This window comes from Carcharhinus amblyrhynchos, chromosome 8 (genome assembly GCF_965287045.1).
Source record: "Carcharhinus amblyrhynchos chromosome 8, sCarAmb.v2.hapA, whole genome shotgun sequence".
Lineage (NCBI taxonomy): Eukaryota > Metazoa > Chordata > Chondrichthyes > Carcharhiniformes > Carcharhinidae > Carcharhinus > Carcharhinus amblyrhynchos.
In genome coordinates, this window is record NC_137331.1 from 89,936,191 (window position 1) to 89,951,148 (window position 14,958).

Here is a 14,958-nt window from a genome sequence, read left to right on the forward strand (position 1 = left end):
CTCAGTGATTTGCCAACATAACTGAGCTGGGCACCACCACTGATCCCCATATCCCCCTCCAATTAGCAAGCCCATTGAGCTGGAGGAGATTTCAGAGCTGGGAAGGAGATTGGAATTTTAACCATTGTTTAACCTGAGTAGTGTACCCAAGAGTGATGGCTGAACAGGAATTGGTGCAGTCTTATAATTCAGAGATGGCAGAGGGATTGAGAAAGCTGGTGGTGACATAGGGTTGGGTGTCATTGGTGTCCACATGGAATTTGATGTGTTTCAAAAGATGTCGCTGAGGGGCAAGATGGAAATGAGAAATAGGAGGTCACCAAGAATAGATCCTTGGGAGACACCAGACTCAGCCATAACACAACCAATGCTGTGAATGACATTTTTAAAAAATAGGATCATTTGAAATGTTAGAATTATTTGGCATGTATGTATTTTAATGACTATAATTGATAAATTACAGTAGGAAATTCTGTAGGAGAGTTTAAATGGGAGATTTGTAATTAATGGTTAGTCTGATATTGTAGGAGGTATTATGCTCTCTTGAAAGATGAGTTAAAGGGCACAGTAATGGTAGGGAATTCCAATTGGATTTACTTTAGATTAGGAAGTCCCCAATAATTGATATTTGCACAAGTGCATGACTGCAAACTGGTGATAAATAATCCCAGAACATAGTTATTGCACATGTGTTGAGTAAGGATAAAGGAAGACAGTGTGGAAGATAATTCCTGCTTCCCCCTCTCTTTCTCTCTGAAACAAACACATTGTGAATCCTGTCTCCGTGGATAAACAATTTTGTTCCTCATTTGTCATTTGACTTACTGTGTAAGATTGTCATTTAATTTACTGTTGCCATTAAGTTGCTTTAGTCACAAATTGAAGTAGTTTAATGTGGAAAATGGGGAGAGGTACCTTCTGTGATTTGCTTTTTTTGGTTCCTTTTAAAGGGATGTGATTCTTCTTAACGACTCAGAAAGTTGAAATGTACGTCCCTGCCTTCTTTGCTGCCAATATATAGTATATAAATATAAATTTACTAAAATAATATTTACTGAGTTCATAATCAAAAAATGCAGTTTGACTGAGAGGGATTCTGATCCTTTACCTCTGAGATTTGTTTCAAATACAGCCCAGCCAGATGGACCTAATGTCCCTTATTTTGTAGTCAAGGTGAATGAATGGTGTGAGCTGTCCATTACGCTTTCAATTGCCCTGGTCTTTATGTAACCGCATTGAGGATTAATTTCAGCGCAACATCCTTTCCAGGGTATCGAGTGTGAATGATGTCTTTTCAATCAACCAGATGGAAGAATTGTTACTGAGGCATGCAGTGTCTAAACAAGGAAGTGCATGTTAGAATAATTAATTCAATCCAAAATCACGTACAGCAAGTGAATTAAGAGGGAGAAAGTTGGATGTGAGACAGAGCAGAGGTGGAAAGAAGTAAAATAAAAAAAATTGTCCTTTCTTTAAATCCTGAAGGAAAGAGACCACTTTTGAATGTAAATGTTCTGTGCCAGCGATATTGTTTGCTAGTAATTAAGGACTGATCACACTGTTAAACATTAACTCAGACTTGAATGGACAAGTCCTAACTTTTTCTAATATTTTTAATGGGTATTAGTGTATTTTTGTATTTAATGGGTATTAAGTACTGCACCTGCATAGGTGTGAATGCTGAATCATTTGGCAATATTCCAGTCCAGCAAAGATAGATGAGGGACAAGAGCAAATTCGATGTTTCCTATGGTTTACTGCACAATGCCGATGTCGGAAGTTGTTGTCTAATTTACTCTGCACCTAAAGTGTCACTGTTACTTACATTATAAAATGCAAGCTGTTGTCTTTTTGAACCAGATCTACTGAAATGAGGCAGTAGGTGTGGTTCATAATGGAAAACCAACCTTGATATAACATCGTGAAAATCAAAGGAATGCTGGGTAGAGTGTAGTCTGCTGAAATATTGGACTAGAATTTACCAGCTCACTGGAGACTAGCTGGGAGGCAGGAAAATTCATATAATGGCAGGGAAACAACCCCAGCCTAACCAGCCTTTCCTCATAGCTGCATTTTCCCAATGTTAGAGACTAGCTTAGAATTATGGAATCCCTACACTGCAGAAGGAGGCCATTTGGCCCAGTGAGCCTGCAGTGACAATCCCACCTAGACTAATTCCCCTGATACTGACACTAAGGGGCAATTTATCATGGCCAATCAACGTAACCTGCACATTTTTGGACTGTGGGAGGAAACCTGAGCGCTCAGAGGAAGCCCACACAAACACTGGGTGAATATGCAAACTCCATACACGCAGTTACCAGTTACTCGAGGCTGGAATTGAACCCAGGTCTCTGGCACTGTAAAGTAGCAGTGCTAACCACTGCGCCACTGGAACGCCAAGAAATATTACTAGTTTAAATTGCAAATGCTAGGAGTAAGTTAATTATTTTTATTCTTATTAATAGCTTTCTTAACCTTTCTTATGGTCCTCTTGTCTATGGAAAGATATACTGGCATTTCAGACAGTCCAGAGAAGGTTCACTAGGTTGATTTGATTTGATCTCAGACGTGCAAGAATTTTCTTATGAGGAGAGGTTGAGTGGTTTTGGCCTGAACTCTTGGAGTTTAAAAGAATGAAAGGCAATGTTATTAAGACTTAGCAAATTCTCAGGGGGCTTGACAGGGTAGATGCAGAGAGGTTGTTTGCCCTTGTAGGACCAGTGGGCATTATCGCAAAATAAGTCGTTGCCCGTTTAAGATAAAATGAAGAGGCGTTTTTTCTATCGGAGGTAGTGAATCTGTGGGATTCTTTCCCACAGAGGGCTGAGAGGCTGGACAATTAAATATATTTGAGACTGAGATAGACAGATTTTTAATCAGTAAGGGAATTAAGGGTTATGGGGATAAGACGGGAAAGTGGAGTTGAGGATTATCATATCCGATCAATCTTATTTTGTTGCATGGTGGAGCAAAATTGATAGACCAAATGGCCTACCTCTGCTTCTTCATCTTACAGCCTTATTGTTCATATATTTCTACAAATCAAGGCAGTAAATAAATTGGCTACTGTTTCTGTACAGATTTTTAACTGATCATGGTTTGTATGATTTTATTGATAATTTAAGATGGGTTGAATGAGTGATTAACTTGTGCTAAATACTGTTCTATGAACAGAAGTACAATCTTCATGTTTTTAAATAACGTTTAAATTAAATACTTAGTATACGTATACAATTCCAGCCTTAGTACACACAGATTCACTATCTCTGGTAGAAGAAATGCCTCCTCATTTTATCTTAAATAGGCAACCACTTACTTTGAGATAATGCCCACTGGTCCTACACAAGAAAAATCCTCTCAGCATCTACCCTGTCAAGCTCCCTGAGAATCCTACAAGTCTTACATATAGGTTACATGGGTAAATAAATAGAGATATCTTGAGAAGAGTACATATTACAAAGGGGGAGGTGTTGGAAGTCTTAAAACACGTCAAAGTAGATAAATCTCCGGCACCTGATGAAGTGTATCTCGGGATGTCGTAGGAGGCTGGGGAGGAAATTGCGGGTCCCCTAACAGAGATATTTGAATCATTGACAGCCACAGGTGAGATGCCTGAAGATTGGAGGGTGGCAAATGTTGTGCCTTTGTTAAAGAAGGACTGCAGGGAAAAGTCTAGGAACTATATGTCAGTGAGCCTAATATCTGTAGTGGGTAAGATGTTAGAGGGTATTGTGAGAGACAAGATCTACAGGCATTTGGGGAGGCAAGGACTGATTAGGGACAGTCAGCATGGCTTTGTGAATGGAAAATCATGTCTCACAAATTTGATTTGAGTTTTTTGAAGGGGTTCCCAAGAAGGTAGATGAGGACAGTGCAATTGATGTTGCCTACATGGAGTTTAGCAAGGCCTTTGACAAGGTATCGCATGATAGGTTGTTACATAAGGTTAAATCTCTCAGGAACCAGGGTGAGGTAGTCAATTGGATACAAAATTGGCTCGATGTCATAATGTCTGGTTGGATTTAAACCTGGTGTTGTGAGACACCAAACTAGAGACCTGTGACCAGTGGTGTGCCTCAGGAATCGATACTGGGTCCACTGTTATTTGTCATTTATATTAATGATTGGATGAGAATTTAAGTGATGTTTAATAAGTTTGCAGATGACACCACAATTGGTGGCATAGTGGACAGTGAAAGTGGTTATATCCAGGATTGTAACGGGATCTTGATCAATTGGGCCAGTGGGCTGATGAATGGCAGGTGGAGCTTAATTTAGATAAACGTGAGGCGATGCATTTTGGTAAATCAAACCAGGGCAGGAGTCGCTCAGTTAATGGAGAGTTATAGAACAAAGCAATCTAGGAGTACAGATCCATAAATCTTTGAAAACGGAGTCACAGAGTGGTGAAGAAGACATTCGGCATGCTTGGTTCCATTGGTCAGCACGTTGAATACAGGAGTTGGGACATCTTGTTGAAGTTGTGCAAGATATTTGTAAGGCCACACTTGGAATAGTGTATACAGTTCTGGTCACCCTATTATAGAAAGGATATTATTAAACTAGAAAGAGTGCAGAAACGATTTACTAGAATGCTACCTGGGACTTGGTAGTTTGAGTTATGAGGAGAGGCTGGATAAACTGGGACATTTTTCCCTTGAGTGTAGGCGGCTTAGAGGTGATTTTATAGAGATCTGTAAAATACTGAGGAGCGTAGATCAGCTAGATAGTCAACATCTTTTCCCAAAGACAGGGGAGTCTAAAACCACAAGGCATTGGTTTAAGATGAGAGGGAAGAGATACAAAAGGGTCTAGAGGAGCAATTTTTTCACAGAGGGTGATAAATGTTTGGAACAAGCTGCCAGAGATAATAGCAGAGGTGGATACAATTTTGTCTTTTAACAACATTTAGACAGTTACATGGGTAAGATGGGTATAGAGGGATATGGGCCAAACGTGGGCAATTGGAACTAGCTTAGTAGTTAAAACAAGGGCAGCATGGACAAGTTGGGCTGAAGGGCCTGTTATCATGTTGTAAGCATCTATGACTCAAAGTGAGTAATGTAAATTAGGCAAAAGATACTCCTCCTTATTTTCCCACAGAATTGTAACAGTCTTTTATTTTCTTCAACTAGGTGAAGGAAACTCTGAAGCTTTGCACCTGAATGCAGCAGACAAGGATGTAACAAAACGGAAAAAAGTCTCTGCTAAAAATAAAGTCAGCAATGGTCTTGGCAAGAAATAAGGTGGCTTCAGAAAGATGGGGACTGCCTTGCACAAGGAAATTTGGAGCTGGATCCAAAAGCATTTGGATGCCAAGGAGCACAAGGAAAAGACGGACTCTGGAATAATTGATAGTTTCAGTAGCCAAGGGCTGGTGCTAGAAGACTAAGCAGTTTCACTGTTTTGCTGCAGATAACAATGCATATAGGCTTACATAACAATAAAATGTTTCTACATTAGATCTTGCATTTTTTTTTAGAAAAAGGTTTAAAAAATAAGGAAGAAATGCTGGAAGCCTTTTTATTTTGAAAAAGTATTTTTAAGTTTTTGCAGAAGTTTTTTTGAGTTATTGTAACTGAATACAGTGTTAACAAAACGTTGACCTTTCTAGTTCGCATGTAAAGTTAACAAGCAATATTCAGTAAAGCACACGCTTAATGCACTTTCTGACCAGCATCTGCTGCAACATTATCATTCTGTACATTTGCCGTGTATTAAATTCATACTGTTTTGCGTAGAGCATGCTTCACATATATATACATATATATATATAGATTGTACGAATTGCTGTAGTAACTGATTCCAATTTTCATTGACCAAAATTGCTTAATACTGCTTGGTTTATGAAGGTACAACCCTTGCTGACTACTTGAACGATTTTATAAGTTTGGTTCCAGATTTATTTTTTTTCCCAGATAATTTCTTCTGATTCTTGAACACTTGACCCGTTTTTATCCAATAGATAATATATACACAATAAAATTGAAAGAGGGATACAATGCCAATCAATTACTGCTGTACATTTCAATCCAGTTAAAAGGAAAAATCCTAGGTCAGTTTTGTGTACGTTCATGTTTAATAATTGATATATTCCATTGTATAACCTTGTCACTATTGTGAAGGGAATGAAATATTATTCTTGTCCCATCTTTCATAAGGGGAAGTCATGGATGAAGTTAACTTGACATCCTAGGCAAAATCAGATGTAAAACTCTTCCTTCAAGTGGGGGTATGGATTACTAATTTTTGTTTTTAGGTCAGTCCCTTTGTAAGTTTTTATATGCAGTGGGAATAATACTACAGAAGATTTGTTTTGTGAAATGCAGGACAATGCAGAATCTGTTCATAAAATGATAATCTGTATCTGAGACCATGTGTACTTTTGAACTAGTGGGTGACACAGTACACTATGAAAAGCCCAAACACTGTTCATTTGCAGTGTGCACAGTGTAAGTTGTATGGTGTACCTCTCTTGTCGTAAAATGAAATTTCTTAAGAAAACTGTGACTGTCTTCTCAGGAAAAATGTTACATTTGTGATACTAACAAATAGACAGTGGCTCCAATAAAACACTTGGGGAATATTAAAAAAAATGCCCTCTTCATGTGTGTTTTTTTTCAGATTTTACATTCAAATTCATGAATAATTTAAAGGTGCCTTTTGTACAATGGGTTCCTAGCCATGCAGACCATGGACAGTCTATGGTTGTGCTCGATTTGGTGGAAGGTGAATTCCTGTGGAAGGAGGAGGAACTCATTATGCTGATGATTCAGAAATTGTATTTGCACAATTCCCTTTGTCAAAAGAGACTTGCTCCAATTTAACTGGGAAGTTGTCCTGAGCTGGGACATCTGTCCAAGCATGATCCTGAAACAATTAATATAGCACAGTGCGATAGGTGACAATTAGGTGCTATTTTAATTCTTTAAGTACTAGTTGATGTGCCAATGTGTGTCCCGCAGCATGTAGTGTTTTATGTGGAAGTGGATCTTACGGGGAAACGCTCACATTATTTGAAATGCAAATAAGAACAGAATATGCTGGGAAAAACCTCAAGGAAAAGTCATACAGACTCAAAGGTCATTTGTTTTTCTCTCCAGGTGCTGCCAGTATCACTGGGTTTTTCCAGCATTTTCTGTTTTTATTTCAGATTTCCATATTATAACTGAGATGTTAAATTTTGTTTTGGAGAGGTGTGTTGTGGGATCAGTTGAGCCTATTGGAAAATTAGAAGTTTGGACAGGAAAGTAGTGAAGATTTGTGTGGTAGTGGTTATGTGGGGCCGGGAAATGATAAGACGGGCCAGGAAAGATGGTAAATTATTGAGGTAGTAGAGAATCGCAAAGATGAACCATCACTTTTAGACCCTTAGATTCTTGGTAATTTCACTTTTCACATCTTCGCTCCCTTGATATCAGTTCTATGTAATACATTTGCACCTGAAATAGCTTCAACAGCCGACCTTCAAAATGCAAGTCCAGTTTTACAGCCATACCCTTCTACATCTGCACCTTCTAAAAGGTTACCGCGGGGGCTATTTAAAAAGTGAACTAATCCTTAAGAGCTTCAGTTTCTGTGTTGCAACATGTTTTTGTGTCATGCCTTCAGCCGAAAAACAAAAGTTTTGGTCAAAGAAGGTAATGTTTTTAGATGCGGAGAGGAAGGTGGAGAGGCAGATGTTTAGTCAGACAGTCCCAAACTCAAGGGAGAGGAAAGCTAAAGGGAGTCAAGCGTGATGACAATTTGAAATATGAGAGTACTGCAAGACAATATAAGTTTAGATGAATGAACTTATGCAAGGTGAAGATTGGAGACTAATCAGGAAAGCAGAATTATCAAAGGAGGTAACAGAAGAATGGAAGAAGGTTTTGCCACCGGAGCTACTTAATCAAGGGCAGAGATAGACGACCTTGCTGAAACGCCAGTAGGTGATCTTTGTGATGAAGAGTCCGAATGTTTAACATTGGAGGCCAAATAGGCTGTTGATATGACACAGATTCTGGTTCAGGCTGAGACCATGGCTGGGCTGGGGAGGGCAATGGAGGTGTTGCCCAAAAAGAATGGTTTTGATTTTCTACGTCATTAACTGGATGAAATTGCAACTAATTTAAAAAGCTATTAAAAAAATTAATTTGGATGCCAACCAAGCTGTCTGATTGTCACAGAAGAGAGGCTGTTGAGAATTAGTGGGAAGGTAGAGCTCAACATTGTCAGTATACATGTGGATCATAACCCCATGTCTTCAGATACCATCACCAAGTTAACACCAATGTAAGCTGAGGAAAAGGGGGAAGCTGAAGATAGACCCATAGATGACGGCAGGGTTAATTAATGATGGAAGGTTGGGAGTAGAAACTGTTGCTGGAATTGCCCGAGTTACAATTGGATAGCTGAAGATGGAACCAAGTGAGAACGATCACAATCAGCTAGAGAATGGAGAGGAGGTATTAGAGGATAGCGTGGTCTTTGACGGTGTCAAAATCACAGAGGCTTTGAGATCAGTGAGAAAGGATAGTGCACCATAGTTGTCATTATTAAGTCATGAATGACCATTTCCATGGTCATTTCAGTGCTGTACTGGGGATGTAAAATTAATTGGGGAGATTCAAACCTGAAGTTATGAGCGTAAGAAACAAATTTCTGGTCAATGGTGTTTCCCCAAAGATGTTGTTGATGGGAATCCAGATGTTAAATCCAGTGAACGTCAAGAGGAGATTGTTGCAGATGGTCATTGCCTGGCACTTGTGGAGTATGAATGTTACTTGTCACTCATCAGCACAAATCTGCATATTGTCCAGACTTTGCTGCATATGGATAGACGTGGACTGCTTTAGTATCTTAGTAATTCCAAATAGAACCGAATGCAGTGCAATCATCAGTGAACATCCCCACTTCTGACCTGATGGTGAAGTGTAGGTCATTGATGAAGCAGCTGATAATAGTAGAATCTAGGACAACACCCTGAGGAACTACTGCAGCAATGTCCTGGGACTGAAATGATTGGCATTCAACAACCACAACTATCATCCTTGGGCTAAGTATGACTTCAGTGCTAATTATTCTCAGTATAGACTCGATGGAGCGAGGGAGGCATATTTCAACTTTTCTCAGAGGGGTGGGGGGTGATTAGCAAATTTCAGAAATATAAGATTTGACACGACATTAAACATCTGGAAAAACTTGACAGATGAAAATAACAAGTTACAGAACAAAAAAGTGTTACAATAATGAATTGACAATTAACAGAGTAATAATAAAGACACCCAGGAGTGTGTGAAAAGGTAAAATGTTCAAATGCAGCCCATTCCCAGCCTAGGTTGTTAACTCCCTCACCTTCACCCACTGTGACAGTGGGTGCGATTGCCTGTTAGTGTGTGGAGAAGAGGAGAATAGAATCCTGAGGCTGGGCTCCCTCCCTCCCTCCCTACCTTTCCCCTTTCACTCTTTCCCTCTCTCACACACTCACACCCACACACTCCCAGACACAGTCACGCACCACTCACAAATCTGTAAAATACTCCCATGCACTCTCACTTACTCCAGACACACACTCATTCCCATACATACACTCCCTTCCATACGCATGCTCACTCCCATACATATGAATTCTCTCCCATGCCCTCTCACACTCTCCCTCATACACACTCACTCCCATATACATGGGGGAGGTGATGGCCTGGTGGTATTATCACTAGACTATTAATCCAGATACTCAGCTAATGTTCTGGGGAGCCAGGTTTGAATCCCAACATAGCAGATAGTGGAATTTGAATTCATTTTTTTTAAAATCTGGAATTAAGGATCTACTGATGACCATGAAACCATTTTCCATTGTTGGAAAAACCCATCTAGTTCGCTAATGTCCTTTAATGAATGTGCTGTCCTTACCTGGACTGGCCTACATGTGACTCTAGAGCCACAGCAATGTTGTTGACACTCAACTGCCCTCGGGTAACTAAGGATGGGCAATAAATGCTGGCCAGCCAGTGACACTCAAGTCCCATGTATAAATTTTAAAAATTCACTGCCGTACACACATGCATTCTCTTTCACACACGTTCACTCCCGCACACACATGCACTCTTTTTCAGACAAGCTCACTCCCATACACACATGCACCTCCATCACACTCACTCACTCACTATAGTTTTAATGTAATACAATGGGGAAATTTAATTATTCTTAATATAGACTGAGATAGTAATAATGTAAAGGAAAGTGGTGAGGAGTGGGGGGAAAGTTTCTTCAGGAGAATTTTCCAGATAACTGTGTTTCTGATCAAATGAGGAAGGAGGCACTATTGGATCTGGTTCTGGGGAATGAGATGGTCAAATGTCAACAGCAGAACATGTAGGGGTCAGTGGTCATAACATCATAAGGTTTAGGTTGGCCATGGAAAAGGACAAAGAGCAAGTCAGAGTAAAATTAATTAATTGTGGAGGGCCAATTTCGATGGCATGACAACAGATCTGGCCCGGTAAATTTGAATCCAAAGATTGGCTGACAAAGATATTACAGGATGTGGGGATGCCGTTAAAAAGGAGACAGTTCAGGAACAGTCAATATGCATTCCTACAAAGTGGAAATATAAGGCAAACAGACCTAGAGCTGGAAGACAAAAGAAAAAATAAGATGAAGTAGAAAAAAATGTGTCGGCCAGTTCAATAACACAAGAAACAAACTAAATATAGAAGGGAAGTGAGAAAAAAGAGAAACAAGGAGAGAATATGAGAAGAAACTGACAGCTAACGTAACAGGGATTAAATAGTCTTCAAAGGGTGCATAAGTAGTAAAAGGGTAGTAACTGAAGAAATGGAGCTGATTGGGGACCAAATAGGAGACTTGAGTGTCAAGTAGAGGACACAGCTGAGATAATAAATGAATCCTTTATCCAAGGAAGATGTTTTCAAAGTAATAGTGAAGATCATAGTTGAGATGCTGGATGGCTAAAGATTGTTGGAGAGGTATTAGAAAGGTTGACTGTACTTCATGTGAAGTAACCAGGATTGGATCACATGCACTAGGGATGTAAGGGAGGACATTGCAGAGGCACTGACATTGCAGAGGCATCTTCTAATTCTCCTTATGTACAAGAGTGATGTCAGAGATTTAAACCCAGTAACCGTAGGCCAGTTAGTTTAACCTCAGAGGTGGAAAAGCTTTTAGAAATAATAATCAAATTCACAAGTTGAAATAACTCCTCAGTCACCAGTGTCCCTTCACCAGATTCCCTTTGTTAATAAATTGGATTCCATGCCTAGAATGTTTCAGACACAAAGTCAGAATCCAGAATGCCAGTGGACCTGATGCTCCCATATTTATATACAGGTGAGGCTCCCTGACTGGGCAGGCAATTGTGATCAATCTTTCTGGTCAACCAGATAAATTAAATCAAATTAATGAGGGGACAATTCAAAGGGGTAGCTCCCAAAAGGAGGTGAACCGCCTGAAACAAAGGGCAAAGTGGAAAAGAAATTTAAAACATCAAATTAACATGTGATTAAAGGAGTCAATACTTCACCCAAGTCCCTGTGGTGCCCAGCAGGCATGGAAGGGATTAACAGTGCCCTTGGACACTGTGTGCTCCCTCTCCAGGGACACCCAGCCGTGAATATAGGCGTAGTAGAAGGGCAGGCAGTCAGGTTGGGCAACTCCCTTAGTCACCTAGTTTTGCTAGGCTGAGGAGCAGGTTCACGAGAAGGTCCTCCTCCTTCCCCGCCCCTCTCCGCACCGGGTGTGGGCATTTTATGACCTCAATCAGAAAGTTCATACTCCAAGGGGCCAACCTCTTGTGCCTCGTTAAAGTCATAACATAAGTTACTTGGACAAAAGCGGATCAATTAAGGAAAGCTGGTATAGGTTTGTTAAAGAAAAATTGTGTATAGTCCACTTGAGTGAGTTTTTTAAATGAGGGCAATCTAGTTGATATTGAAATGGGCCATGGTGACTAGCTGTGTACCTTTCCTCTCAGAATGTTCTGCAGCTGCTCAGTGACATCCTTGAGCCTGGTACTGGCGAGGCAGCCCACCATTCTGGATGTACTCCTGCAGTTCAGATCCATTGGGCTTCCCTCCTCGCACCTTATATGGCTGAATCTCGACATGTCTTTAGTTGCACCATCCCTCAGTGAAACAATCACCCTTATCAAAATTCAGAACTGAATACCTGATCGAGAACAAGATGCACTCAGGGAATGGCTGTCCAGCCTGCTTGGTCCTGCTTTTCTGTCTAATAGTCTCCCATTTCCTCTTTGCCTGAACTCTCCAAAGTTGTGTGTGACCACATCCAGAAAGGTGCTACCCACAAAACTCTCAGCCTCAAGAAGCACTGCAGTGACACTAAGCTGGTGCTCAAGATCTGCAGCCTGCAGTTCCAGCTTATGATACTCCTGCACATGTGTTCACCAGGGCATAACAATATCGCCTGAGTTTGCATATGGAACAGGCATGCATTTGTGCCATTCTGTTTAACTCCTTGCAACCACGTTTGTGGTGCTTCTTGCTCTCCCAATTACCAACTAGAACATGGGAAAACTGGAAAGATAGGGGGCACAATCTTATCAAAAATATTCCAAGTTCCAACCAAGCGTGAAAAAACAAGAGAATCATACCCATTTTTGGGTGAGCTGTCAGACACTATCTTATGCCACCTAAAGAAAAAAAGAGGCAAAGTGTGATTCTCACCAGTAGAGGGAGTGGATGGAGTATTCATGCTTGGAAGTTAACTGCTGACGGTTAGAGGGCACATTGCAGGTCTCCCAATGCACTATGCACAACAGTATGTAATGCACTAGAAGATTGTCACTCCCCCACCATCCCGGATACTGCCTCCCCCATGCCACCCTCCCACCCGAACATGCCCCACTGCCTCCCCCATGCACCCATTCTCCCACTCGATCATGCCCCACGATCATAGCTCCCCTCAGCCGATCGCCACCCCTTCACCCCTGCCCTCCAGCTGACCACTGTCCCAGTGATCCTCAATTGCAGAGTATGCAGCTCCCCATGCGCAGTCTCCCCTTCAGACCTCACCCTGCCCCTTAGGCCCCACCACTGCCTGGTGCCCACTACCAGTGTGCCAAGCTGGCAGTGCCAGTCTGCTCAGTGGGCAGTCCCAGGGTGCCTGGTGTACTGTACCAGGGTGGCAGTGCCAGACTGGGGCACTGCCTGTCCCTCCCTTGGACTACTCAAGGATCTCAATGGCCAATGGCTGCAACAGTGAAGCCATCGCTTCTGATCCCCATTGTTGGGTATCATACATGATCCTTGCCAGTGTGGACTGGCACTGACGAGGCAAGTCAGCCCAGATGCTTACAACCCCAGCTCATTATTTAAAGTTAGATTTAAATATTAAAATCAGCTTCACACCTGGCAACTTAGCACCAGTATCATCGCGAGAGACAGGAAACTGGGCGCAAACCCAGTTTTTCACCTCTCTCGCGAATTTACCTGCTCGTTACCCCAATCGACCAGTGTGTTGAGCTGGTGTGATCGTCCCCAGGGAGTGAAAATTAAGGAGGCATCTTCCTTGGCTGAAGGGGTCAGAGGAGGCAGATCTTATCACTATGCTCCAATGATAAATTTGAAATCAGAGATAATAAGGAAATTACTCTAGATAATTTCAACACATAAATATTAAAGACAAAATTAAAATGTTGCAGTCCTTGTGTTTTTAACTTGTCCAGTATTTCGTATTGATATATTCCTTACCATTACTGTAGGGGGTGCTGTAGTCTTGAAAATGATCTTACAAATCACCCACTGAAATAAAGTGCCATTGCTGAAAACAGTATTTGAAAAGTGTCAGTATACTTTAATTGTACCATGACATTTGCATTGGAGTAACATTAGTGAAAAACTGTATGAAATTCAAAATATAACCTTCCAGGTAAACATAAAATCAACCAGGGGAACACAATTCTAATCTTTTTCTTCTGCATTCTTTCTCTCACTCATTGATCCACCAGCTAATTCCACATCATATGCTGCACTCCACTGGCCTGATGTTAATGTAGATACAACATGCTGCTTACTCCCAGCTCATCCCAACAGCAGACTGTGCTTTTATAACATCCTGTGCAGTTATGTCTAAACATTTGACCTCAGGGCAGCACAATGGTTAGCACTGCTGCCTCACAGCACCAGGGACCCAGGTTAAGGTCTAGCTTTGGATTACTGTCTGTGTGCAGTTTGCATGTTCTCTCTGTGACTATGTGGGTTTTGTCCGGGTGCTCCAGTTTTCTCCCATAGCCCAAAGATGTGTGGGTTAGGTGGATTGGCCTTGATAAATTAACCCTTAGATTCAGAGAGACTAGCAGGGTAAATATGTGGGGTTACAGAGATAGGGCCTGGGTGGGAATATGGTTGATGCAAAATTGATAGCCTGAATAGTCCCTTCTAAACTGTAGAGACTCTATGAGAACTGCTCAAAGGTTATTTTTTGAACCATTTCATATGTGTAAAATTAATTTTATTCTGCTATGTCCTACTTACCTGAATTTTTAGCTTTGGAATATGCTGGATTTAGGGGAGAGTAATGTATAATAATGGATGTGCTTTACATCAATGGGATTGTAGAATGAGTATAAAATCACTCACCTGATGAAGGGGCAGCGCTCCAAAAGTTCATACTGTTGGATTTTAACCTGGTGTTATGAGACTTCTTACTATAAAATGAGAGAAGTGATTGCTCTTAAGCTGTGGAAGTTGAGTGCATCTTGCATTTCCTCTCCACAGTCTCTGTGCATGCATAAGTAAGTAGTAATAGTATGAATAAATGTTCAATAAAGTTGAAAGGGTCCAGGATTGTCTCACTGTCAGTTTGTGTGTTCCTATCCTTGAAGCATGATATCACCTCTACTATGTTTTTAAGGACTAAACAGAAACATATTGCGACTAGGGGGTTTTCACAGTTACTTCATTGCAGTGTTAATGTAAGCCTACTTATGACACT

The 14,958-nt window shown here is 40.9% G+C and overlaps 1 protein-coding gene across 4 annotated transcripts in view; it reads left to right on the forward strand.

The window, feature by feature from the left end:
* The window catches only part of LOC145346759 (phosphatidylserine synthase 1-like), a 35,808-nt gene extending 29,209 nt beyond the window's left edge, over positions 1-6,599 (forward strand). For 3 of the 4 annotated variants that reach the window (XM_080194455.1, XM_080194456.1, XM_080194457.1), the window contains one exon: positions 5,139-6,599. In XM_080194455.1, the coding sequence (XP_080050581.1) occupies positions 5,139-5,248 (110 nt within the window). In that variant the 3' untranslated portion in view covers positions 5,249-6,599. The remainder of the gene's footprint in view (positions 1-5,138) is intronic. The other variant, XR_013887731.1, reaches the window with a different exon arrangement.
* The last annotated feature ends 8,359 nt before the right edge of the window (positions 6,600-14,958 follow it).